The following is a 26,791-nucleotide window of genomic DNA, read 5'->3' as shown; positions in this document are numbered from 1 at the left end:
TTTATTTGCAAATGATGGTGGAAAATAAGTATTTGATCAATAACAAATGTTTATCTCAATACTTTGTTATACCCTTTGTTGGCAATGACAGAGGTCAAATGTTTTCTGTAAGTCTTCACAAGGTTTTCACACACTGTTGCTGGTATTTTGGCCCATTCCTCCATGCAGATCTCCTCTAGAGCAGTGATGTTTTGGGGCTGTTGCTGGGCAACACGGACTTTCAACTCCTTCCAAATATTTTCTATGGGGTTGAGATCTGGAGACTGGCTAGGCCACTCCAGGACCTTGAAATGCTTCTTACGAAGCCACTCCTTCGTTGCCCGGATGGTGTGTTTGGGATCATTGTCATGCTGAAAGACCCAGCCACGTTTCATATTCAGTGCCCTTGCTGATGGAAGGAGGTTTTCACTCAAAATCTCACGATGCATGGCCCCATTCATTCTTTCCTTTACACGGATCAGTCGTCCTGGTCCCTTTGCAGAAAAACAGCCCCAACGCATGATGTTTCCACCCCAGTGCTTCACAGTAGGTATGGTGTTCTTTGGATGCAACTCAGCATTCTTTGTCCTCCAAACACGACGAGTTGAGTTTTTACCAAAAAGTTATATTTTGGCTTCATCTGACCATATGACATTCTCCCAATCTTCTTCTGGATCATCCAAATGCTCTCTAGCAAACTTCAGACGGGCCTATACATGTACGGGCTTAAGCAGGGGGACACTTCTGGCACTGCAGGATTTGAGTCCCTGGCGGTGTAGTGTGTTACTGATGGTAGGCTTTGTTACTTTGGTCCCATCTCTCTGCAGGTCATTCACTAGGTCCCCCCCGTGTGGTTCTGGGATTTTTGCTCACCATTCTTGTGATCATTTTGACCCCACGGGGTGAGATCTTGCGTGGAGCCCCAGATCGAGGGAGATTATCAGTGGTCTTGTATGTCTTCCATTTCCTAATAATTGCTCCCACAGTTGATTTCTTCAAACCAAGCTGCTTACCTATTGCAGATTCAATCTTCCCAGTCTGGTGCAGGTCTACAATTTTGTTTCTGGTGTCCTTTGACAGCTCTTTAGTCTTGGCCATAGTGGAGTTTGGAGTGTGACTGTTTAAGATTGTGGACAGGTTTCTTTTATACTGATAACAAGTTCAAACAGATGCCATTAATACAGGTAACGAGTGGAGGACAGAGGAGCCCCTTAAAGAAGAAGTTACAGGTCTGTGAGAGCCAGACATCTTGCTTGTTTGTAGGTGACCAAATACTTATTTTCCACCATAATTTGCAAATAAATTCATTAAAAATCCTACAATGTAATTTTCTGGATTTTTTAATTTTCATTTTGTCTGTCATAGTTGAAGTGTACCTATGATGAAAAATACAGGCCTCTCTCATCTTTTTAAGTGGGAGAACTTGCACAATTGGTGGCTGACTAAATACTTTTTTGCCACACTGTAGGTGATGGTCATTTAGGGAGAGTGCGTGTAATGTTTTCCTGTCTACCTTTCAGATTCTGGATGGCAAGGTTTTGGCGCTGGAGAGCAGGCTGGCTGAGCTGAAGGCTGACAGTAAACCAGTAGGAGCTACCCTGAAACAACTCATCCTCACTCTGTGTGCCGAGGAGGTACAGTCTCACCACACATGCCCTCTCTCTTTTGGCTAATGTTTGCTAAGCTTAAACCTGGTTCAGTTCCAGAGTCTGCTGCTCAACAGTAAGAGACAATTAAATGAGGGTTGTTAATGTCCTACTGGGCCGGCTGACTATTGCGGCTCTGCAGTTGTGAGCTATGAGTCCAGCCTTAGGATTAAGCATTTGAGATGAAGGTTGATTTTTAAAGACGTCTTGTCTTTCTGACAGAAACTGGACAGGGCTCTGGAGCTGAAGAAACAACACGAGGCAGACATGGTTGCCGGGAGCTACGCCACCCTCATCCACCTCTGCTGTCGCCATGACAATGTGGAAGAGGCACTGAACTTGAAAAGAGAGCTGTAAGTGGATTGGGGAAACACACACATTCCCCTATACTCGGTCCAGCTTAGCATTAAAGTTGAACATGAGCTGGATTAGGTGAGACGTTAATGCACTGGCCGGGCCAGAGCAGTGGACAGGGGTGTTCTGATGAATCCGGTGCGTACATACCCCCATCTCTTCTCCTTGCCCCACACCCTGCATCTGTAACCTTTCAGTAACAGAAACGCATTGGTGCTGCACTCAACTTCAGCTCCAATCTCTGTCTCCCTTTCCCATGTGCTGCTTCATCAGAGGGGGAGGTAGAGGAATCTGAATTGTAGGGAGATGGGAGTTACAATTGTGACATGAACTGCATCAGCCACATTCACACACAAATTACATTTTTTTTATTTTTAAGTATATTTCTCTAATCTATGGTCTAACTCTCTCAACCCCTCATGTCTAGGAGCCGTAAGGATTCCTCTGTGTCTCTGGATTCCAGCAAGTATGTGGCTCTAGTCAAGGTCCTGACCAAGCAGGGCAGACTGGAAGGTGAGTGGGCACTAGACACTGTCAGGGCAACATAGTCGAGGGAAGTTGCTTTCTGTTAAAGAAAACCTTTCAGGGTTCCTTGTCCAGACTGCTGAGAAACCTTGCCTGAAAAGTCACCATGCTTGAGACCTGAAGACTTCCGTTAGCTCTCGAGCTAATGCTTTGGCTTTAGCTCAGCAGGCTAACACCAGACTTGTTCCTGATCAGTCATATTTTAGGGATAAATGTGTGGTTTGTTAAGCCTGTACATCTACAGTTGAAGTCAGAAGTTTACATACACCTTAGCCAAATACATTTAAACTCCGTTTTTAACTATTCCTGACATTTTATCCTAGTCGGATCGCCACTTTATTTTAATAATGTGAAATGTCAGAATAATAGTAGAGTGATTTATTTCAGCTTTTTATTTCTTTCATCACATTCCCAGTGGGTCAGAAGTTTACATGCAACCAAATACTAATTGAATGTATTACCTTAAACAATTTAAACTTGGGTCAAACATTTTGGGTAGCCTTCAACAAGCTTCACACAATAAGTTGGTTGAATTTCTGCCCATTCCTCCTGAAAGAGCGGCCTTTCAGGCTATGTTGATATAGGACTCATTTTACTGTTGATATAGATACTTTTGTACCTGTTTCCTCCAGCATCTTCACAAGGTCCTTTGCTGCTGTTCTGGGATTGATTTGCACTTTTCGCACCAAAGTACTTTAATCTCTGAGACAGAACACATCTCCTTCCTGAGCAGTATGATGACTGCGTGGTCCCATGGTGTTTATACTCGCGTACTATTGTTGGTACAGATGAACGTGGTACCTTAAGACGTTTGGAAATTGCTCCCAAGGATGAACCAGACTTGTGGAGGTCTACAAATTATTTTCTGAGGTCTTGGCTGATTTCTTTTGATTTTCCCATGATGTCACGCAAAGAGGCACTGAGTTTGAGGGTAGGCCTTGAAATACATCCACAGGTACACCTCCAATTGACACAAATGATGTCAATTAGCCTATCAGAAGCTACTAAAGACATGACATCATTTTCTGGAATTTTGGTGTATGTAAACTTCTGACCCACTGGAATTGTGATACAATTAAATAATCTGTCTGTAAACAATTGTTCGGGAAAAATTACTTGTCATGCAAAACTATAGTTTGTTAACAAGAAATTTGTGGAAGTGGTTGAAAAACGAGTTTTAATGACTTCAACCTAAATGTACGTAAACTTCCGACTTCAGCTGTATATCTTTCTTTACAAGATGCCTATATCCATACGCCATATGAAAGAACAGCAAAGTTCAACTCCTGAGTGAAGTGTTTGATGCAGTTAAATGTCTGCTGAAGGAGTAATTATTTTCTCAGAGAGCAGGCTGTATGCATGTGGCGAGGAGCAGGCAGCAGCCGCCTTTTTCTCACTCTCAGGACGCCCACATTAACCAGCCATTATCTGAATGCCACGGTGGGTTTCTGCCTGCCCATGTAAGACCCAATTACAATAAAAGTGTTTCTTCTTTGCTTTGTGCACACAGTGACAGCGTAAATGTGTGCCCCGTCTCTCTCACGCTACCTCTCTCTCTTTCCTTCAAGATGTGTGTCACTCTCACGCCCCCCCCCCTTCTGTCCGCCTTGTCTCCCCCGTCACAGAGAGAGAGCGAGAGAAAATTACAGGACTCGCGCTACTTTAACAGAATTACAGAAATCCGTCCTGATACTAATGGCATATCATGTCCGGGAAAGTGCTTGAACATTTCACACACACAAATTTGCATGTGAATTCAAGCAGAGGTGCTGTGAAGGGAGGGAGGGAGGGAGGGGGTTAGCTGGCCATTAGCCCCAGTGAGTGCGGCGGCGGCTTGTCATCCACATTAGCACACCTCACTGCCCCGGTCTACCGGGCCGCGCTACAGACAGCTAGGACCGCACTGAAGATCATGACTTGTGGCAGGACCGCTCACTGGCTCCCCGCTTTTAATGGCTTTGTTGTTTTCCTTACTTCCTTCCTTTACCTCCACCTTCACCTCTCCACCTTTCCCTTCATCCCCCTGCATAGGGATAGCTAAAGCCTCTGTGGGGTCCACCGGTAAACACAGCCCTGGGTGTGCAGGGGCCTAGTGGAACACAAGGCAGGGAAATTAGAGGGATTAATGGCCTGTGTGATATTTGTTTACCTGGCCGTGGCAGTATGTGGCTGGATGAGTTTCAGATCGCTGGCTGGCTGGCTGGCTTGGCTGATATACATACCACTCCGTCTGCTTGGACGCCTAGCCTCCATTTGGTCATGTTAGCGCCGAGCCACTGGTCGTGGTGATTAGTGGTGCCGTCAGGAAGGAGAGAAGAAGAGATGAGCTGTCTCTCTCCTCTGATGGGTGCTCATTCCCTCGCAGGCTAGCTAACATGTTCCTTCCCCCAGTGCGACTCTGCTAGTGTGTGTAACATGCTGATGGACAGTCGGGGAATGGGTAACCTTTTTCCCCCCCTAACCCCCTCTCCCCACACACACACACACACTCTCTCTCTCGTTAACTTGGGTTTGATCCTAATGTCAGATTACCCCCACCAAATATTCAGAAATTTCCATCCTTAACTACAACATTTTCCGCCAAGATAGAACTGCCAATGGGGGCAGAGTTGCAATCTACTGCAGAGATAGCCTGCAGAGTTCTGTCATACTATCCAGGTCTGTGCCCAATCTACTGCAGAGATAGCCTGCAGAGTTCTGTCCTACTATCCAGGTCTGTGCCCAAACAGTTAAATCTTCTACTTTTTAAAAATCCACCTTTCCATAAATAAGTCTCACCGTTGCCGCTTGTTATAGATCCCCCCTCATCCCCCAGCTGTGCCCTGGACACCATATGTGAATTGATTGCCCCCCTTCAATCTTCAGAATTTGTACTGTTAGGTGACTTAAACTGGAATATGCTTAACGCCCCCGGCCGTTCTACAGTCTAAGCTAGATGCCCTCAATCTCACACAAATTATCAAGGAACCAACCAGGTACAACCCTAAATCCGTAAACATGGGCACCCTCATAGATATCACCCTGACAAACCTGCCTTCTAAATACACCTCTGCTGTCTTCAACCAGGATCTCAGCGATCACTGCCTCATTGCTTGCGTATGTAATGAGTCGCTGTCAAACGACCACCCCTCATCACTGTCAAACCCTCCCTAAAACACTTCAGCGAGCAGGCCTTATCTAATCGACCTGGCCCGGGTATCCTGGAAGGATATAGATCTCATCCCGTCAGTAGAGGATGTCTGGTTATTCTATAAAAGTGCTTTCCTCACAGTCTTAAATAAGCATGCCTCATTCAAAAAATTGAGAACTAAATACAGATATAGCCCTTGGTTCACTCCAGACTTGACTGCCCTTGACCAGCACAAAAACAAACCCACTGGCTCCAGGTCATCTATAAGTCTTTGCTAGGTAAAGCCCTGCCTTATCTCAGCTCACTGGTCACCGTAGCAACACCCACCCGTAGCACGCACTCCAGCAGGTATATTTCACTGGTCATTCCCAAAGCCAACTCCTCATTTGGCTGCCTTTCCTTCCAGTTCTCTGCTGCCAATGACTGGAACGAATTGCAAACATCACTGGAGTTGGAGACTTATATCTCCCTCACTAACTTTAAGCATCAGCTGTCAGAGCAGCTTACCGATCACTACACCTGTACAGAGCCCATCTGTAAATGGCACACACAACTACCTCATCCCCATATTGTTATTTATTTTTGCTCCTTTGCACCCCAGTATCACTACTTGCACATCTATCACTCCAGTGTTAATACTAAATTGGAATTATTTTGCCACTATAATTTATTATTTATTTATTTATTCCTCTCTAATCTTACTGCATTGGAACACTGTATAACACTGTATATAGATTTTTATTTTGTGTTATTGACTGTATCCCATGTGTAACTTTTTTTTTTGTCGCACTGCTTTGCTTTATCTTGGCCAGGTTGCAGTTGTAAATGAGAACTTGTTCTCAACTGTCCTACCTGGTAAAATAAAGGTGAACAAAAATATATATCCCTGGCCCAGTGAGTTCACACCTACAGCTAATGAATTTAACTCTAGCCTCTTAGTCTAGTTCACAAGGGCTGCCGTGTTTGCTGGTGTCCTACCCCTTGATACTTGGTGCTTGATTTATCAATCAATTTCATAGAACCACACAGCTGGTTTTCCATGTTTTCTTCGTCAGTTGTCTGCAGGTTTTCATCCAATACCATTCAATCACAATGCGGCCGTTGCCTGAAGGCAGAAAACCCAACCATTCTGGGGAACAGCATCCAAGGCTTTCTTTGTCATTAGTCAAGGCTTTGATTCCTCTCCACAGTATCATCCTACAGAGAAATATATTCAGAGATCCAGTGAAGGGGATGTCCACAGGTACATGTAGGGTCACCCCAACCCCAGAGGGACATGACCCAACTGGGCCCTGTTCAGATCCATATCCACCCCGTCCTGACGCCCCGGGGAGAGAACAGAATGAGCCCCAGACACAAAACAAAAGCTGCCTCTTAGAAACCCAGTGTGACCCACATGAACCCCCCACCCCTCTTCCCCTTTCCAATTTCCCTTTTTGCTTCATTACATCTGTGACAGTCACAGACTGCTTCATTTGCATAACAACGCATGAAAATGAGGGGGGAGGGAGAGATTGAGAGGCAGACTGGAATTTGGATGCCAAAGCACACACCAGTGTGTGTGTGTGCTGTCGTGTCACTGGAGTGTTCATCCCTGAGAGAACACTCGGGTTGAAGAGGTATAATAGCTAGCCAGAGAACTAGACTGCCAGAACTGAAGGGATGGTGGGACACGACTGCACTCACCTGTAGTGGTCAACACAGGGTCCTTTCTATTCTGGCTGTTATTGAGTCTGCTAGCCACAGCACTCACACTGAGTAGCAATTGAGGTTTGAGCCCAAATGAGGCCAGAACTCACATATGCGTGGTAGTTGAGGGCCAAAGCCAATAAAAGTTTGTTTGTGTGTGTTTACATGGGGTGGGTACTGGCGAGCTAGATGTTTTCTATCTCTGACCAGGCTGTGATGATTAGTATCACCGGTGTAAACAGACCCTATCGGTATCAGCCCATTAGCACGCCTCTAAACACAGTGTAAACACATCTTAATTGTCTGGCCCTGCCACAGAGCAGCTGACTGCTGCCGGGGGAGAGAGATGAGAAGAGGAGAGTGTTCACTCCGCACAGCCCAGTCAGCCAGATGGGTGCCCGGCCTGCTGAAAAGCCTCCATTATTACCTCTGTAGGACCCGGGGCCAGGGCACGCCGGGCACTCGCCGCACACCTATAATTTAGCCCCATCGCTTTCGGCACAGGGACGGGGAAAAAGCAGCCCGGTAATTGTAGTCTCGTTTAGAAATGCAAGTAGCAATTAGCAGGAAATTGGCATTATACGGGCCGATTTGCATTCCTGCTGGGTGTAAAATGCTGTTTTAATAGCGGTTTGTTTTCCCCACATGAAATTATCTAAGGGGCCTTTTATCACCTTCTCCCCATCTCGCTCTCATTCTCTCTCACATTGTCTCCTCCTTCCCTCCCTCTTTCATTTGGAGTCTTCCCATCAAGTGAGATTGGGCGCTGACTACTTATTTTAACCACCCCATTGTAGTTCCTGGCCCCCTAAGTCTCTCTAGGGCAAGGCAGTTAAACCACAAGTAACTGACTGTAATACTAGCTGACATTTATTGAGTAATAGTGTCAGATGTTGGCATTGTAGTTTTATCAACATGCATTTGGCCAGCTCCAATGTTAGCTTCATCTCTCCCTACCCCCCTCTCTCTTCTCCATCTCTCCCCCCAAATCACAGAGGCGGTGGACATGCTGAAGGAAATGAAGGAGAAGGAGGTGGTTGTGAGGGACACCACAGTTACCCTGCTCTTCCATGTCCTCAATGCTGCGGCCATGAAGGGGGACGTGGTAGCTGTCCGCAGGCTCCAAGACACCATCTTCACCCTGGGCCTGGCCACGCCCACCGCCAACCTCTGCTCCCCCCTGGTCTCAGCCCACCTGGAGACGTGAGTAGTACTCCCTCCTCCTGTCCTAACAGCTGTCAGTTATAGGACTTGTGGGCTAGACTCCAGTCTAGCATCATACTAGAATCAGACCTGTGTTCAAATACATGTATTTAATAATTTCTTATTTAAATATTAATTTATAGTGTATTTTCAAATAATGTGGCAATTTTTAAATTCTGTCCTTTAAAACATGTCCTTCAATTAATAACTCGGGCGTTTATTTGTTTAAATCACTGATTACAACAGGCGCTTATTAGAGACGGGCTTCTATTTGAGCCAGGTGTCTTTTTCCATAATGCACACAGCTTTGGCTCATTTGCATAGTTAATTGTTTATTTTCAGTTTTCACTTCCAACGTTTTTAATGAATTTCTTCATTTCATGCAATGTGTTATTATTTACACATTGTCACTTTTATTTTTGTCTTAGTATGCCTCTATAAAAAAATATATATATATTATACTGTACCAGTCAAAAGTTTGGACACCAACTCATTCCAGGGTTTTTCTTTATTTTTACTATTTCTACATTGTAGAATAGTAGTGCAGACATCAAAACTATGAAATAACACATGGAATCATTTAGTGACCAAAAATGTGTTAAAATATAATTAGATTTATATTTGAGTTTCTTCAAAGTAGCCACCCTTTGCCTTGATGACAGCTCTGCACACTCTTGGCATTCTGTCAACTAGCTTCACCTGGAATTCTTTTCCAACAGTTTTGAAGGAGTTCCCACATGTGCTGAGCACTTGTTGGCTGCTTTTCCTTCACTCTGCACTCCAACTCATCCCAAACCATCTCAATTGGGTTGAGGTCGGGTGACTGTGGAGGCCAGGTCATCTGATGCAGCACTCCATCACTCTCCTTCTTGGTCATATACCCCTTACACAGCCTGGATGTGTGTTGGGTCATTAACCTGTTGAAAAAAATATATAGTCCCACTAAGTGCAAACCAGATGAGATGGCATATCGCTGCAGAATGCTGTGTTAGCAATGCTGGTTAAGTGTACCTTCAATTCTAAACAAATCACTGACAGTGCCACCAGCAAAGCACCATCACACCTCCTCCATGCTTCACGGTAGGAAACACACATGCGGAGATCATCCGTTCACCTACTCTGTGTTTAACAAAGACATGGTGGTTGGAACCCAAAAACTAAAATTTGGACTCAATCAGACCAAAGGACACATTTCCACCGGTCTAATGTCCATTGCTTGTGTATCTAGGCCCAAGCAAGTCTCTTCTTCTTACTGGCGTCCTTTAGTAGTGGTTTCTTTGCAGCAATTTGACCATGAAGGCCTGATTCACGCAGTCTCCTCTGAACAGTTTGTGTTGTTGACATGTGTCTCTTACTTGAACATTGAAGCAGTTATTTGGGCTGCAATCTGAGGTGCAGTTAACTCTAATGAACTTATCCTCTGCAGTAGAGGAAACTCTGGTCTTCCTTTCATGTTGTGGTCCTCATGAGAGCCAGTTTCATCATAGCGCTTGATTGTTTTTGCAACTGTATTAACCTTCATGTCTTAAAGTAATGATGGACTGTCATTTCTCTTTGCTTATTTGAGCTGTTCTTGCCATAATATCGACTTGGTATTTTACCAAATAGGACTATATTCTGTATACCACAACTGATTGGCTCAAACACATTAAGAAGGAAAGAAATTCCACACATGTACTTTTAATAAGGCACACCTGTTAATTGAAATGCATTCCAGGTGACTACCTCACGAGAGAATGCCAAGTGTGGTTGAGAGAATGCCAAGTGTGCAAAGCTGTCATCAAGGCAAAGGGTGGCTACTTTAAAGAATCTCAAATATAAAATATATTTTGATTTGTTTGAACTTTTTTGGTTACGACATGATTCCATATGTGTTATTTCATAGTTTTGATGTCTTCACTGTTATTCTTCAATGTAAAGTAGGTTGAATGAGTAGGTGTGTCAACTTTTGACTGCTACTGTATATTATTATTATTATTATTATTGTTATTTATTATTATTATTATTATTCTCCACGTTGACTGTCCATTTTTGGCAGTTCTTAGTTTTGTGAATAGATGGTGATTTCCCAATTGTCTAGGTGTCTGTACTCTGAAGTTGTTGACTGTTTGAACTCGCCAGTTAGCTAGCAGTTCTCCGCTGTTAGCAGCCATTGGCTAGCAGTTCTCCGCTGTTAGCAGCCATTGGCTAGCAGTTCTCTGCTGTTAGCAGCCATTGGCTAGCAGTTCTCCGCTGTTAGCAGCCATTGGCTAGCAGTTCTTACTGCCGATTTAAATACTGATAATAGCCATTTTTTCGAGTCATTACTGAATTATTTAATGTAACAATTCATTTAGACTCTGTGTTTTATTTGAAACGGCTGTTTATTTGCTGATTTGTGTGCTTTTGCCAGGCACAGGGACAAGCGGCTATTTGAGACTGTTTTATGGTATTTGAAAATATTTTAAATAGTTCTAGGACCTGGGTTCAAATGCATGGGAGTATTTATTTGTATTTGGTACATCTCAATATTTACTTTGAAGTAGTATTTGAACCCAGGTTTGATTAGCTAGAATCACTGTCTGGTACGGCAACTGCTCGGCCTCCAACCGCAAGGCACTACAGAGGGTAGTGCGTACGGCCCAGTAGATCACTGGGGCTAAGCTGCCTGCCATCCAGGACCTCAACACCAGGCAGTGTCAGAGAAAGGCCCTAAAAATTGTCAGACCCCAGCCACCCCAGTCATAGACTGTTCTCTCTGCTACCGCATAGCAAGCGGTACTGGAGCGCCAAGTCTAGGACCAAAAGGCTTCTCGGCAGCGTTTACCCCCAAGCCATAAGACTACTGAACAGGTAATCAAATGGCTACCCAGACTATTTACATTGTGTGTGTGTGTGTGTGTCATAGTAATCCTTCATTCTAAGTGGTGGAATGGAACAGAGCCCAGATGACAATGCCCAACAGGGTACCTGAACATTTTCTCTGGGAAAAGGACTTCCTGTGTCTCACTGCTTCGTGGTTCGTCATTGGCTGTGGTGGGTCATGTGAGCCAGAGTTCCTGATCATGCTTGAAGGAGCATTCTGGGGAATTAGTTCAGTCAGGGAGGGTTTGGATCTGGGGCTGGGCTGTGCATGAATTTTTGTGTTTGTGTGTCTTTCTAACAGAGGTGGGGGGGGGGGTAGATTGCGAGGCTTTGTGTGTGTGTGTTTGGGGATCGGCCAGCTGCTGTACCCCTAACAACCCTAGCCTCCCCCTCCTGACCCCTATTTACATAACTCTGACTCACGCTCCGCTTCTCTGAGATGGCTATCGATGCCTTCTCGCTAAAAATGTAATATGCAAATCAGTCCGAGGGAAAAACCTGTGTTTCTGGGAGCCGCGGCCCCATGGCCCCACCCCTCAGCCCCTGTTCAGGTCTATTTGTGAGAACAGCTTTTAAGTAGATCAGCTCATTTGCATGTTAATTATGTACAGAGCACTAATTGCTGGATTTGCCACAGCCATGCGGCGCACTGTTCGAAACAACCCCCCTTCGCTCACACACACACACACACACACACACACACACACACACACACACACACACACACACACACACACACACACACACACACACACACACACACACACACACACACACCCCAACATGCTCTGGGAGAGGGTGTACCAAGGGTGTACCTTTACACACATGGACGTTTGACATACACAACAGTGTGGTGCAAGCGCCCCCCTGGGGCTGTTTGTTTGCTGTCAGTCAGTGCTCAACACAAACACACCGTGGAGGTTCATGCCTTAATTGCTGCCTGCTCTGAGATTAGCTTGGTAATTTCCCCAGGTTCATTAGCAGCAGTGAAAACAAGGGATCTCTCTTCTCCCTGCACAGAGCAGAGCCATGTTCACCACTGAATCACTGGGGTTCACTGGGCTCACAATACACAACCCAGGGTGAGGAATGCTTTATAGAGGGATTTCTAGACCTGGAAAGGTCTCTCTGTGGCGTAGTATAACCTAGACCTCTTCTTGGCACGAAGACAAAGTTTAGAGACGTAAGTTAAGGATTTTTGTCCTATTTTTTGCCATCCCCAGAATAAGGGTTCTCTTCACGTCTCTGCCCTTTATCTTTTCCACATCTATCTCTCCCCTTTCTCCTCCATATTTATCCCTTCCCATCTCCTCCACTATTCATCCCTCCTTTTCGCTCTCCATCTCATCCCCTCCTCTTTCTCTTCTCTCGGTTGGTGCCGTCAGTCAGGGAGGCGTTGGCGGCGGAGGACAAAGCGCTACGTGTCATTCTGGCGACGCTGTCTCATCACAGTGTCAGCAGTAATGACTTAATGAACACTTCTCCCCCAGATTAACGCTGACAGCCCGTCAGCCTAGCCAGTTAGCCGCCGAGCACCGCTCCAACACACTGGCTCTCTCTCTGAGACGCTAACCGCTAGCTAACTGCCTTACTGGATCCATATCCTTGATTAGCACCCCTGCAATGCTAATGAGCCTAACAATGGGAGATGGGAGAGACAAGTCTTGGAGAGGAGTGGACGGGGGGGGGGGTATTACAGTTGGAGATGAGACGGAGGAGAGCTGTCAGGCGGCTCCAGCCTGAGATGGAGAACTGGATTCACTCCTAGTGTGTGTGAGCGAGAGAGGGGGTGAGGGACAAATTGAAAATGGAGTATGTAAGTGCAAGCTGTACAACACATGTGGAACCGAGACAGACTAGCCATTAAATTGGACTTGACCACAGATTAATCAATATGTCTGTCACTGTGTACAGAGTATACTGTATGTTGTGGCTTTGCAGCCGTGTCCTAATGTAACTCATAACAGCAGGCTAGAGGTGTCACGATCAAACACCACACACACACACTCTCCCCTACACACACCCTCTTCTGCTCGGCCCTCCCTCCCTTCCTTTCAGGGGACAGTAGTGTGATAACGTGAATGCCAATCTCTGTGGAACAAAAGAGTGGGACGGAGGAGAGGAAGGAGGGAAGGAGAGGCATGCAAAGAAATAATGAAAGGATGGAAAGAAGTGATCTTTCTTGTCTAATCCTTCAGGTTCTGTGCGTAAAGCACTCGCTGCCACCATCTTTTTTCAGGACTTAATTGGCTGGAAAGTGCTTGACATGCAAAGTTGGTGACATTAACGGGGGAACGTGTTTGAGTAAATCGGAGCGCAAGTGACAGCTAAATTGTACCTAGGGAAATTATGAAGCCTTCAACATGGTTAATTCTCTTTTTGGTTGGAGATGGGAGGAGAGGGCGCTGTAATTGCGATGCTGGTCGGGAGTTTCTAAAGACGTTTCTTCCTGTGAGAAGGGGTTTGGGGTATTTGGGTGGGCGGAATGGAGGTGTCGTTGAATGGAGGGAGGGTGGTGTAAATGTCTGATCGACCGTCTTGGTATTAAATTATTCTGTAGAATTTTACAGAATACCTTTTAGAATGAGGTAACACTGACTTGAGTGTATGTATGGCTGCAACTTAACTCCAGTTTGAGGATTCATACACACATGCCTGGCAGGTAGATCACAGGTCACTATATTCCTGTCCAGTAAAAGTTTCTCCCTCACTTTTTTTGGAATAAATTACACCTCTTCTCTCCCTCTCTCTGCCGCTCTCTCATTCTCTGGAGAGTGGCTGTTCAATCAGGAAGCGAGTGGTTGAATTGCCTCTTGACTCCTGCTTGATGAATAATGTTGTCGCTCTTCATTTCAATTAAAACCGATTGCCTGAGCCCAGTTTGTGTTCCAAGCTCAATCACATCCTGTGTTTTGCCCGTACCCACCTCCTCCTCCTCTCCATTCTGCCCATACCAAGGTCAGACTTTTTTTGGGTGGGAGGCACATTTCCTTGTCCGGCGGCTGTATAATCTTCAAGAGTAGAAAACACTACAGAAATTATACCTGTTACTCACTCCCTCCCCGCTCTCTGGCTCGCTATCCCACCCCACCTGACCCCTCCCAACAGTGCCCTATCCTCTGTGACCTCTGTGTGATTGGCATGGTAATTACCCAATCAACAGATTGATGGCGGCGCAGTCACAATAGAAGGGATTGGAGTGGTGTTTTTCTGTCTTCTCCGTCAGCCCTCTGTCAGCCCCACTCCCAGGCTCTTTGTTCAGGGGGAGGAGCGGGAGGAGGGTGGAGATGGCACGGGGAGCGCTCTAATTTTGTTGCCATATTCCTCTAAATTGCACAGCTGGGGGTGAGGTGAGGGGGGTGAGGGATGCTGAAAGCGTTGGAGAACAGGAGAGAAGGCTAAAGATCACAAAAGAGGTTGTTTCCCATCTATTCATCCATTCACCCTGGAAAAACCCAATGTTTTTAGTCATTTGTTCTACCAGAGAGATTTGTCAAAGGAACGTGGCCAATTGCCTCATCTCCTGGTTGACCTGTCAGGGCTGAAAAGGGCTCCATTGTTGTGAGGTCAGTCATTTGTGACGGAGGTCAAAGGCCTGGAGTAGTCTTGTTTTCGCTCAGCCATATAGATTTGATTTTAAATGAATGTTCTCTTTCTCTCTCTGTGTGTCTCACCAGTAAGGACCTTGGCGGGGCTCTGGAGGCAGCTATGGAGTGTCAGAAGCAGTACGGACAACTCCCACGTATCCACGACGTCATATGTGGCCTGGTGGAGAGGGGAGACACGGAGCTCCTACAGAAAGGTGAATGCCGCCACCACAAATCAAATGTCTTGATCACATGCGCCAAATACAACTGGTGTAGACGTTACAGTGAAATGCTTTGCTTACGTACCTTTCCCAACGAGTCAGTTTCAAAATAATAATACAAAATGAAATGGTAACTAACACGAGGAATACACTAGAATGGAGCTATATGCAGGAGTACGAGGTATTTCAGATCGATATGTAGATGAAGGCAGGGTAAAGTGACTAGGCATCAAGGTAGATGATATGAGTCAAATTAAAGAACAGAGAAGCAGCAGCAAATGATGTGTTTGTGAATGTGTGAGGGTTTTGTGTAGTTTGTGTGTGTATCTGTGTCTAGTGAATGTGTGAGGGTTTTGTGTAGTTTGTGTGTGTATCTGTTTGAATGTGTGAGGGTGTATCTGTGTCTGTGTCTAGTGAATGTGAGGGTTTTGAGGGTTTTGAATGTGTTTTGTGTAGTTTGTGTGTGTATCTGTGTCTAGTGAATGTGTGAGGGTTTTTGTGTATCTGTGTCTAGTGAATGTGGGTTTTGTGTAGTTTGTGTGTGTATCTTGAATGTGTGAGGGTTTTGTGTAGTTTGTGTGTGTATCTGTGTCTAGTGAATGTGTGAGGGTTTTGTGTAGTTTGTGTGTGTATCTGTGTCTAGTGAATGTGTGAGGGTTTTGTGTAGTTTGTGTGTGTATCTGTGTCTAGTGAATGTGTGAGGGTTTTGTGTAGTTTGTGTGTGTATCTGTGTCTAGTGAATGTGTGAGGGTTTTGTGTAGTTTGTGTGTGTATCTGTGTCTAGTGAATGTGTGAGAGTTTGTGTGTATCTGTGTCTAGTGAATGTGTACATATTCTATTTATTATGGATCCCCACTCTTCCTGGGGTCCAGCAAAATTAAGGCAGTTATACAATTTAAAAAACATAACATTCATAACAGATTTCACAACACACTAAATGTGTCCTCAGGCCCCTACTCCACTACCACATATCTACAACACATTAAGTGTGTTCCCTCAGGCCCCTACTCCACTACCACATATCTACAACACATTAAGTGTGTTCCCTCAGGCCCCTACTCCACTACCACATATCTACAACACATTAAGTGTGTTCCCTCAGGCCCCTACTCCACTACCACATATCTACAACACATTAAGTGTGTTCCCTCAGGCCCCTACTCCACTACCACATATCTACAACACATTAAGTGTGTTCCCTCAGGTGTGTGTGTATAGTGCCTACTCCACTACCACATATCTACAACACATTAAGTGTGTTCCGTATGTTATCTCGTGTGTGTGTAGGCCGTGTGTGTGTATAGTGCGTATGTTATCTGTGTGTGTGTATAGTGCGTATGTTATCCATGTTATCGTGTGTGTATAGTGCGTATGTTATCCACATAGTCGTATGTTATCAACGCAAAATCCATGCGTACACGTGTGTGTATAGTACGTATGTTATCGTGTGTGTGTATAGTGCGTATGTTATCGTGTGTGTGTATAGTGCGTATGTTATCGTGTGTGTGTATAGTGCGTATGTTATCGTGTGTGTGTATAGTGCGTATGTTATCGTGTGTGTGTATAGTGCGTATGTTATCGTGTGTGTGTATAGTGCGTATGTTATCGTGTGTGTATAGTGCGTATGTTATCGTGTGTGTGTATAGTGCGTATGTTATCGTGTGTGTGTATAGTGCGTATGTTATCGTGTGTGTGTATAGTGCGTATGTTATCGTGTGTGTGTATGTTATCGTGTGTGTGTATAGTGCGTATGTTATCGTTATAGTGCGTATGTTATCGTGTGTGTGTATAGTGCGTATGTTATCGTGTGTGTATAGTGCGTATGTTATCGTGTGTGTGTATAGTGCGTATGTTATCGTGTGTGTGTATGTTATCGTGCGTATGTTATCGTGTGTGTGTATAGTGCGTATGTTATCGTGTGTGTGTATAGTGCGTATGTTATCGTGTGTGTGTATAGTGCGTATGTTATCGTGTGTGTGTATAGTGCGTATGTTATCGTGTGTGTGTATAGTGCGTATGTTATCGTGTGTGTGTATAGTGCGTATGTTATCGTGTGTGTATAGTGCGTATGTTATCGTTATAGTGCGTATGTTATCGTGTGTGTGTATAGTGTGTGTGTATAGTGCGTATGTTATCGTGTGTGTGTATAGTGCGTATGTTATCGTGTGTGTGTATAGTGCGTATGTTATAGTGCGTATGTTATCGTGTGTATAGTGCGTATGTTATCGTGTGTGTGTATAGTGCGTATGTTATCGTGTGTGTGTATAGTGCGTATGTTATCGTGTGTGTGTATAGTATGTTATCGTGTGTGTGTATAGTGCGTATGTTATCGTGTGTGTGTATAGTGCGTATGTTATCGTGTGTGTGTGTATAGTGCGTATGTTATCGTGTGTGTGTATAGTGCGTATGTTATCGTGTGTGTGTATAGTGCGTATGTTATCGTGTGTGTATAGTGCGTATGTTATCGTGTGTATGTTATGTTATCGTGTGTGTGTATAGTGCGTATGTTATCGTGTGTGTGTATAGTGCGTATGTTATCGTGTGTGTGTATAGTGCGTATGTTATCGTGTGTGTGTATAGTGCGTATGTTATCGTGTGTGTATAGTGCGTATGTTATCGTGTGTGTATAGTGCGTATGTTATCGTGTGTGTGTATAGTGCGTATGTTATCGTGTGTGTGTATAGTGCGTATGTTATCGTGTGTGTGTATAGTGCGTATGTTATCGTGTGTGTGTATAGTGCGTATGTTATCGTGTGTGTGTATAGTGCGTATGTTATCGTGTGTGTGTATAGTGCGTATGTTATCGTGTGTGTGTATAGTGCGTATGTTATCGTGTGTGTGTATAGTGCGTATGTTATGTTATATAGTGCGTGTTATCGTGTGTGTGTATAGTGTTATCGTGTATGTTATCGTGTGTGTGTATAGTGCGTATGTTATCGTATGTTATCGTGTGTGTGTATAGTGCGTATGTTATCGTGTGTGTGTATAGTGCGTATGTTATCGTGTGTGTGTATAGTGCGTATGTTATCGTGTGTGTGTATAGTGCGTATGTTATCGTGTGTGTGTATAGTGCGTATGTTATCGTGTGTGTGTATAGTGCGTATGTTATCGTGTGTGTGTATAGTGCGTATGTTATCGTGTGTGTATAGTGCGTATGTTATCGTGTGTGTGTATAGTGCGTATGTTATCGTGTGTGTGTATAGTGCGTATGTTATCGTTATCGTGTTATCGTGTGTGTGTATAGTGCGTATGTTATCGTGTGTGTGTATAGTGCGTATGTTATCGTGTGTGTGTATAGTGCGTATGTTATCGTGTGTATAGTGCGTATGTTATCGTGTGTGTGTATAGTGCGTATGTTATCGTGTGTGTGTATAGTGCGTATGTTATCGTGTGTGTGCGTATGTTAGTGCGTATGTTATCGTGTGTGTGTATAGTGCGTATGTTATCGTGTGTGTGTATAGTGCGTATGTTATCGTGTGTGTGTGTATGCGTATGTTATCGTGTGTGTGTAGTGCGTATGTTATCGTGTGTGTGTATAGTGCGTATGTTATCGTGTGTGTATAGTGCGTATGTTATGTTATAGTGCGTGTTATCGTGTGTGTGTATAGTGCGTATGTTATCGTGTGTGTGTATAGTGCGTATGTTATCGTGTGTGTGTATAGTGTGTTATCGTGTGTGTGTAGTGCGTATGTTATCGTGTGTGTGTATGTTATGTTATCGTGTGTGTGTATAGTGCGTATGTTATCGTGTGTGTGTATAGTGCGTATGTTATCGTGTGTGTGTATAGTGCGTATGTTATCGTGTGTGTGTATAGTGCGTATGTTATCGTGTTATCGTGTGTGTATAGTGCGTATGTTATCGTGTGTGTGTATAGTGCGTATGTTATCGTGTGTGTGTATCGTATGTTATCGTGTGTGTGTATAGTGCGTATGTTATCGTGTGTGTGTATAGTGCGTATGTTTCTGTTACTATGTTATCGTGTGTGTGTACATGTTATCCCTATGTTATCTTATAGTTATCTGTGTGTAGTGTATGTTATCAATGCAGTTATAGCTCAGGTATCATTAGTTGACTATTTATCGTGTTATTGTTATCGTGTGTGTATAGTGCTATGTTATCTAATGTTATCGTGTGTGTGTGTATAGTGCCCATGTTATCGCCATAAGACTGCTGGTCTGTTATCGTGTGAGTCGTATGTTATCTCGTATGTTATCGTGTGTGTGTATAGTGCCGTTTTGTGTATAGTGCCAGATGTTATCGGTGTGTGTAGCAGAGTGAACAGTCTATGGTTTTATCGGCGTATGTTACTGGTGTGTAGTTTGGGCAAATGTTATGTTATCTGTCCTTCCTCAGATATAGAGTGTGTGTGTAATGTATAGTGTATGTTATCGTGTGTGTGTATAGTGCCGTGTGTGTGTATAGTGCGTATGTTATCGTGGATGGCAGGGAGCTCGTTATCGTGTGTGTGTATATCCCCAGTGTTGTCCTGGGCTGTCTCTCAACTCTTCATCCATCCCTCCTCCCTACACCCTCACATTCATGACATGTAGTGCAACAATGTGTTCTGTCCTTCCTCAGATGTGGATGTACAATGGGCTGTCTCTCACTCTTCATCCATCCCTCCTCCCTACACCCTCACATTCATGACATGTAGTGCAACAATGTGTGTGTGATGTACAATGTGCTCTCCCAAGACAGCCCGTAGTCACTGTGTAGTGTCTACTAAGAGCCCACCATTGACAACGGGCCCCAGGTCACTGTGGAGGATGCTGGCGATCATGATTTTAATGGCTCCTCCTCTTGACAAATGGGTGGTGAAGGGGTTAAGTCCTTTGTGTGCTGTAGGTGAGTGTGTTTGAGTGCCCCCCCCTGTTGAGCACCACTCTACACCCCCTGGCCCTATGCCCTCTTCTCTCACCCTGTGAGTGGCACTGCCCCTGCCCAGGGTCAGACGGGGCCTCCCCTTAAACACACACCCCTGTGCTGCTCTGTCCTCTCACCCTGCCTGGAAACCACATATTGTGTCAGTTATCAAAAATTAACTTAATTTCTATCCCTCAGCAAACTTATGAATGGATGGAAATAGTTTTCTGTGTGTCAGTCCCTTTTTTCAAATGTACAGATTGTTAAAGAGTGTGAGGTTTGCATTGGTATTAGTTTTGAGTGTCTCTATGGATAGAGTGTGTGTGTGTGTGTGTGTGTGTGTGTGTGTGTGTGTGTGTGTGTGTGTGTGTGTGTGTGTGTGTGTGTGTGTGTGTGTGTGTGTGTGTGTGTGTGTGTGTGTGTGTGTGCTGGTGTGTGTGTGTGTGTGTGCTGGTGTGTGTGTGTGTGTGTGCTGGTGTGTGTGTGCTGGTGTGTATGCAGATGAGCCCCCACATCTCCACCTGGCCAGTGCCTGATAGAGGGAGATTGGCAGCAGACTGCTGAGAGCAGCTCTTTGAGAAGTTTCAGCTCTGAAAGCCAAGCAGCTTATAGCCATTCTAATGGGACTGGAAGAATGTGGGGAAAAGCTTTCTGCAAGTGTGTGTGTGTTGTTTTGTTTAGCCTCTCATACCTCTCTCTCCTTGCTCTCCCTCTCCTCTTCCCACAGCGATGGACTTTGTGAGCCAGGAGCGAGGCGAGATGACAATGCTGTACGACCTCTTTTTCGCCTTCATGCAGACTGGCCGCCACCGGGAGGCCCGCAAAATCATTGAGGTGGGACCACCACCCAACCTCCCATTGTGTTTGCATGCAGCACACCGCTATTTTAAAGATACTTAATTAGACGGCAGTAATAAGTTCCCTCTTTTTAAATTAGATTGGGTGTAAATCTGAACTAATGCCATTCCCCAGAAACACAATGGAACAGGTGGGGGAAGCAGAGGAGTGTGTGTTTGTGCGTGTTCCGTGCTGGATGTGGCCAGTGGTTCATATGAAAAGCAGTCACTTATTTCCAATTTGTATTAAGAGATTGGAGCCAATCCTATCTCTGAATTTCCTGGGAGCTAACAGGTCAGGGGTTAAGCTACAGTTCTGATTTGAGGGATTGACTGCGTTTTTGTATTTGCATATTAACTGGCTAGAGAGGACAGGCACATTCCTGAACACATTGCTGTATATCGCTGTGGCGTTAAGGGGTAGGTTAATGCCTAAAACTCTGGGGAGGTGTTAAACATCTCAGCAACCACATTACTATGATATAGCCATCTTCTGAGATGGCCAGCGAACACCGTTTCAGGAGAGGGATGCTAATTGGGCTGTAAGGTGGTTACTCGTTAGGTTTGAGGGGGTACATCATTCTGTGGGCAGGGTTAGGGTTCAGCAGAGCTGCATATTGAAGATGTTTTGTGGCTGGAGTGGAGAAGAGCTTCTATTAGCTGAAGGTACCTAGGGAAGAAGCGCTTCGTACAAGTCCTGTTTTCTTGATTCGTTTTCTGTGTCTTTTGTTCGTGTCAGTCCATCCGCCGTCTCTGCTTTCAGGCCGTCCCCCCGACACACACTCCAAACGCTTGCAGCTCAGGAGTCTATTCTTCCTCACTGAACATTTATTTAGACAAAACCATTCAGATGTTTAATTATCCAACCATCCTAATCTCCCAGCTCAATTCCCCTGTCTACTCTGTCCACTTGCATGACTGGATGGATCCCAGGTAGTACGGATTAGTGCCATGAGGTGTGTGTCTGTGCGTATTCTTGTTTTAAGTCAAATGGGGGTATTTGTGTACCGTGTGTTGTATGTGGGGCGGAAGCTGGAACGCAGATGCTACAACCATATGTGTGTGTCTTAATGCAGATATTAATTTGACCATAGACACAATCCATGCCGTTTAGGATTACACCCTTACCATTTCCAGAACTGTGCCCTCATACGATCCTTATTAAAGTTAGGTAGATGTAGTGGTTGTTGTTATTGTTGTTCTGGGCTGCAGCAGGCTGGCTGGCAGCGCCCATCCTAAGCCTCTTCCTGGTTATTAAAAACTCATCAGATGAGGAGGCTTTGGTCCGGGGGGGATAAGATGAAAATGATGTCGGTGAGGATGGATCGACAGTAGGGGGACGGTCACTCGATAAGGAGGGGAGCAGGCGATTTAGTTATTTGGCCCTGAACGCCTTTTAATATCCTGATTCTTCAGGATGAGAATAATGCTATCTGCTGGAACTGTGTGGCTCTCGCACTCTCTCTCTCTCAACTTTACCAGATCATCTATGTATCATGGTGTCCTGGCCCTGTGACAGGGCTTGCCAAAAGCTGCTTGTCCCCTCTGAGTTTCTATAAGGAGGATTTAGGACATGAACTATGATTTGCAAACCCTCTTAAATATTGACATGCTATTATTGTGTACTAATACCCCTCTAAGAATGGAACGTACAGTCCCTGTTCCATATCGTCTTAGAAGGGGAGGTTCCGACAAGCTTCAGATGTTACCAGACCAACACAAAACATTTAGTGTTTGTCATTTCAACTTCAATATCTTCTTTTGGCTTTTTGTTTTGTCATGAAATGCCTTCAGTTCCATTGACATTCTTCTGGTTTTGTATGTTTGTGACAATCTGTTTCAAATGTGGGCAGTTGGATTTAGGCCTAAAGGGGGTCTCCTTTCTGGTCTATTGTGAACTTGTGACTCACTACATGTTGTTGTGTGCTGTGCTTAATGTCTCCATATTGTGCAGAACTTTGTATTGAGGCTAAATGTAGAAGAGAACTCTCTACCTGGTCTGTGTGTATAAATAGCTGCGAAGTGGTCTCATGTCGGACCGGTAGGTCAGAATCAGAAAAAGCTCTCGTTCTCCCAGCCAGATATCCTCTCCATGTGAACTCTGCCCCCCTAACTCTGCCCACTAATTAAAATGAGTGATATCTGTGAGGTCAGATGGATGACTGAGATCTATCACAGAGACCTTTCCTCTTCAGTGGAGCTTCAAGTGTCAGAACAGAGAGGCTCGCCGCTGACTCTGTTTTGTATAATTGCAAGGTGTTTAATTGCAGGTAATTAAATGAAATACAATAGAAATGGGTACCACTTTTTGGTTATGGTTAAGGTTAGGTGGTTTTGTTAAGGGGTGGGCACCATTAGGTGTGTGTGTGGGGGGGGGGTGTAAGGTGGGTTTTGTGTAAGTGGGGAGTATTAATTAGAAGTGTCAAATACAAGAAATGGAGATTGTTGAGCATAATTTGTGAGAGGGTAGTATGACTACATGAGGATGAGTATAGAAAGGCTATGTGAGTTTGTGCAACAGTCACTACTGCATTGTCTTTGCTGTGGGTGTGTGATGTGAGCTTGTTGTGGCACTCTAGTCCAGACAGCATAGTCAAAGGGGCTGAGTTTCATAAACCACAAAGCAGCAGGCAGGAGATTGTCTTAATAATCTGACCTAGATGTCCTTTTGGGGATTGGGATATGTGCTGGAAGTGAAAAGTAGAGAGTGTGTGTGTGAAGCGGGAGGAAGAGGGACTTATCACCATGGATTTTATGCCCGGGAAGATTTGCCCTCGGGGGGCTTAGATCCCTGGCTGGAGGGGTGGGGGGTAGCAAGCTGGGCGGGGCGGGGTGATTTCCTGTTTGCTGTAGAAAAAATATGTACCACTTGCGCTCGGCCTTATTTACTAAGCAGATTAGACGCGGTGGCGGAGAACAGAACAAATTGTAATTTGTCCTTTGGCTGGTTGTATAAGACCATAATGCGTAGTCTTTTTTTTGATCAAGTAGCCATGGTCCTGCAGCACAGGGGGATTGAGAGATCTTGGTCATAGACAGATTAACATGTCAGGGCAGAGTGGAAGAACCAAGGGACTATCTCACTCTGATTGACTGGAGCACTGATGAAATGCTATCCCATCTCTAACCCCTTCCACCCCACCCTCCCTGGCCTTTATGAACACATATCACTCCAAAAATACAGTGTGCTTATGCCACCCTCTCAGTGTGCGTGTCCAAAGGGCATCATACCATAGTATTATCCAGAACCATTATTATATGGCTCTGGTATTATCCATATACACCCTTCATCTTCTATCTTTTTCATGTGATTCCGTTTCTGGTCATTTTGAGCCTGTTGGATATTACTTTCTTGGATAACTCACAGGGGGATTGTTCTAGAGTTGAGATATTCAGATATTCACTTCTGGGAAATTACAGGAATGTATGGGTTTAATGTGCGTTAAATCATATACTCAATCATGAGGTATGAAATGGAGGTCACTATGTTTCAACGTGTTGGATTTTTGATGTACTCTGTACAGTATGCAATACAGAAAGGTTTATCAGGCACTAGTTGATTTAACATAAACCACGCTGTATTTGTTTTAAATAAGTCCTTTCTTTTGGTCCCACAGACTCCAGGTTTAAGGGCTAGACCAGGACGCCTGCAGTGGTACGCTGAGAAGTGCATCAACGGCAACCAGGTGAGAGAGAGACCACACACCGTCTCGCCCACACACATGCACACGCACCACGTCTAAAGTATTGTGTCCCTGTGTAGATGGAGTCGTTGGAGAGCATGGTGGATATGACAGCCAAGCTGTTTGAATGTGACCGCGATGAGCTGTATCACTACGTGTTGCGGCTCTGCAGTAAGTCCCCCTCAACCTCCATCCCTACTCTTCTCTGACTGGGTGGCTTTCCTGTCGACATCCTATTAAGTTACTATTCAATTAGTATTCTAATCGGGGGTTGTGCTCAATTCGAATCAAAGGCATTCAATTCAGGGAGTAAACTGAAATTTCAACTAAATGATTGAAAAAGGGGCATCTATTTTTAATGGCTTCTCGATAAAATGAACAGGATATGATATTTGTCAAATCACTTCCTAAATGGACTCCCTTCAATTCGAATAGAGCCCAACCCTGATTCTAACGTCTTTCCTGTATCTCACCATCGCTGTATAGATGGATAGATGGACTGACTGGATCTACATTCTCCAAGTTTATGAACCTCACTTTACCCCTGACTGGTTATATTAAGCCCCCCCAACTATCCCTGAAATCACTACTACTTCCCTCCATCTCCTCTTCTCATGTGACCGTTTAACCTTTGCCCCCCCCCAAATCCCTGGCAGCAATGTGGCGTAACCCCAGGGCCATTTTGTGTGTGAGAGAATGGGTTCAGAGTCCCAGTATCCACAGATAGTGTATGACTAGATTACATCTCGTGAAGATTGAGCTTTTTTGGAACTGTTTGCCCAGTTCAGCCCGGGGCAGATAAAGCCTGCTCGGATACAAATCAAATCAGCCCAGAGTTAAGTGTCTGGCTGAGGAGGATGAGCAGATTAGGCCTTTTCTACCTTGATTGCTCTCTCAGCATTAAGCAGCATGAGTGTCAACAAGGAATCTTGATGTCTGTGTGCGTATACACGTTCGTGTGCATGTTTTATGTTTTTTATTTAACCTTTTATTTAACCAAGTAGTCTCGTTTATAAAATACATGTTTGAAGAGTTTGTGTGTGTGTGCGTACATGTGATCATGCTCTTTCTCACCCTCAGAGGACACAAACGACTGGCGCAAGGCGGAGGCCACCTGGACCAAAATGCAGGAGGAGAATGTGATACCAAGAGAGAGGACCCTGCGCATACTGGCTGACATCCTCAAGAGTAATGGACAGGAGGTGCCTTTCGAGGTGCCTGAGGTAAAAAAAAAAATCCTTCTGAAATCACTTACTGCTCTGCCACCACTAGTAAGCACAGCTCTCCTTTTATTTCTATTCCATCAAATCAGTCATTATCCCAAATCAGTGTTTGCTTCATTAAAGCTCATCCTCTCTGCTGATGTTCAGTTTGTTGCACAGTGAATCGCGGGCAGGACGCTACCTTTTAGTACCTCTGAGTTTATTATAGGCTTCAGTATCATTGGCTTGCCATGGTGCCCCCTCTGTCCTGGTTGACTCCTAGTTGGTTGAAATCCCTGAACTAGTCTGATTTCTCCGCACCTCTGGCGACAGTCCGTCTGAAACAACAAATCTTTGTATTTTAGCTACAGCTAGGGTAAATTTGAATTTGGGATGATCATTGGGACAGGAATTAATACTAGCCCCTAATGCCCAAATAATTCAGTCACTGCTAAATAACACCATGTCTTCTGTTGCTTAGTGGACTTTAGCACGAGTCTCTAGAGGACTATGGCAGAGGCTACTGGAAAGATGTGACCAAATTACCCAGCATTCCCTCTGCTTGACTGCACCCATTTCCTCTGTTGATTCAAAATACATTATTTCTCCATTGGAATACATTATTTTCCAGTTGTGTCCATGTTTGTTTGTCTTGTTGGTGAGGCCTGGAGGGAGATGAGACTCAAAGTGATGGCTTTAGCCCTTGGAGATGACCCTTGTGACCTGAGGCTCTCTGGAGTTGTCAACCCCCACACCCCCTTTTAGCCTCCCCGGCCCGTATGCCTAGCCTAATTTACCCCAGGCCAGCGTAGCTTAACCCCCTCCCCCAGTCGCTGAACGGGTGACTGAAGATTGAGGGGCCCTACAACAGTCTACTTAACACACACACACCTCACTCAAAAAAGACGCATCGCAATTTTTCTACATAAAGGGGGACATTTTTCATGACATGCGCAAAAGGTTCCTGCAACGTGGTTGTAATTAGTGTCATTGAACAGGCCTATACCCGTGCTAGAGACTGAATGACAA

At 44.8% G+C, this 26,791-nt stretch overlaps 1 protein-coding gene across 1 annotated transcript in view; it reads left to right on the top strand.

Annotated features, from left to right (window-relative positions):
- lrpprc (leucine-rich pentatricopeptide repeat containing) overlaps positions 1-26,791 on the top strand; it is an 81,076-nt gene that overhangs the window by 29,859 nt on the left and 24,426 nt on the right. The window contains exons 20-28 of the mRNA XM_046357328.1: positions 1,500-1,613; positions 1,848-1,978; positions 2,407-2,492; positions 8,319-8,526; positions 15,048-15,172; positions 20,769-20,875; positions 24,495-24,563; positions 24,641-24,731; positions 25,641-25,783. Coding sequence (XP_046213284.1) covers positions 1,500-1,613; positions 1,848-1,978; positions 2,407-2,492; positions 8,319-8,526; positions 15,048-15,172; positions 20,769-20,875; positions 24,495-24,563; positions 24,641-24,731; positions 25,641-25,783 — 1,074 coding nt within the window. The remainder of the gene's footprint in view (positions 1-1,499; positions 1,614-1,847; positions 1,979-2,406; positions 2,493-8,318; positions 8,527-15,047; positions 15,173-20,768; positions 20,876-24,494; positions 24,564-24,640; positions 24,732-25,640; positions 25,784-26,791) is intronic.

This window comes from Oncorhynchus gorbuscha, linkage group LG07 (assembly GCF_021184085.1).
Source record: "Oncorhynchus gorbuscha isolate QuinsamMale2020 ecotype Even-year linkage group LG07, OgorEven_v1.0, whole genome shotgun sequence".
NCBI lineage: Eukaryota > Metazoa > Chordata > Actinopteri > Salmoniformes > Salmonidae > Oncorhynchus > Oncorhynchus gorbuscha.
Note: the sequence above shows the minus strand (reverse complement) of the source record. Positions and strands in the feature narration are given on the sequence as shown.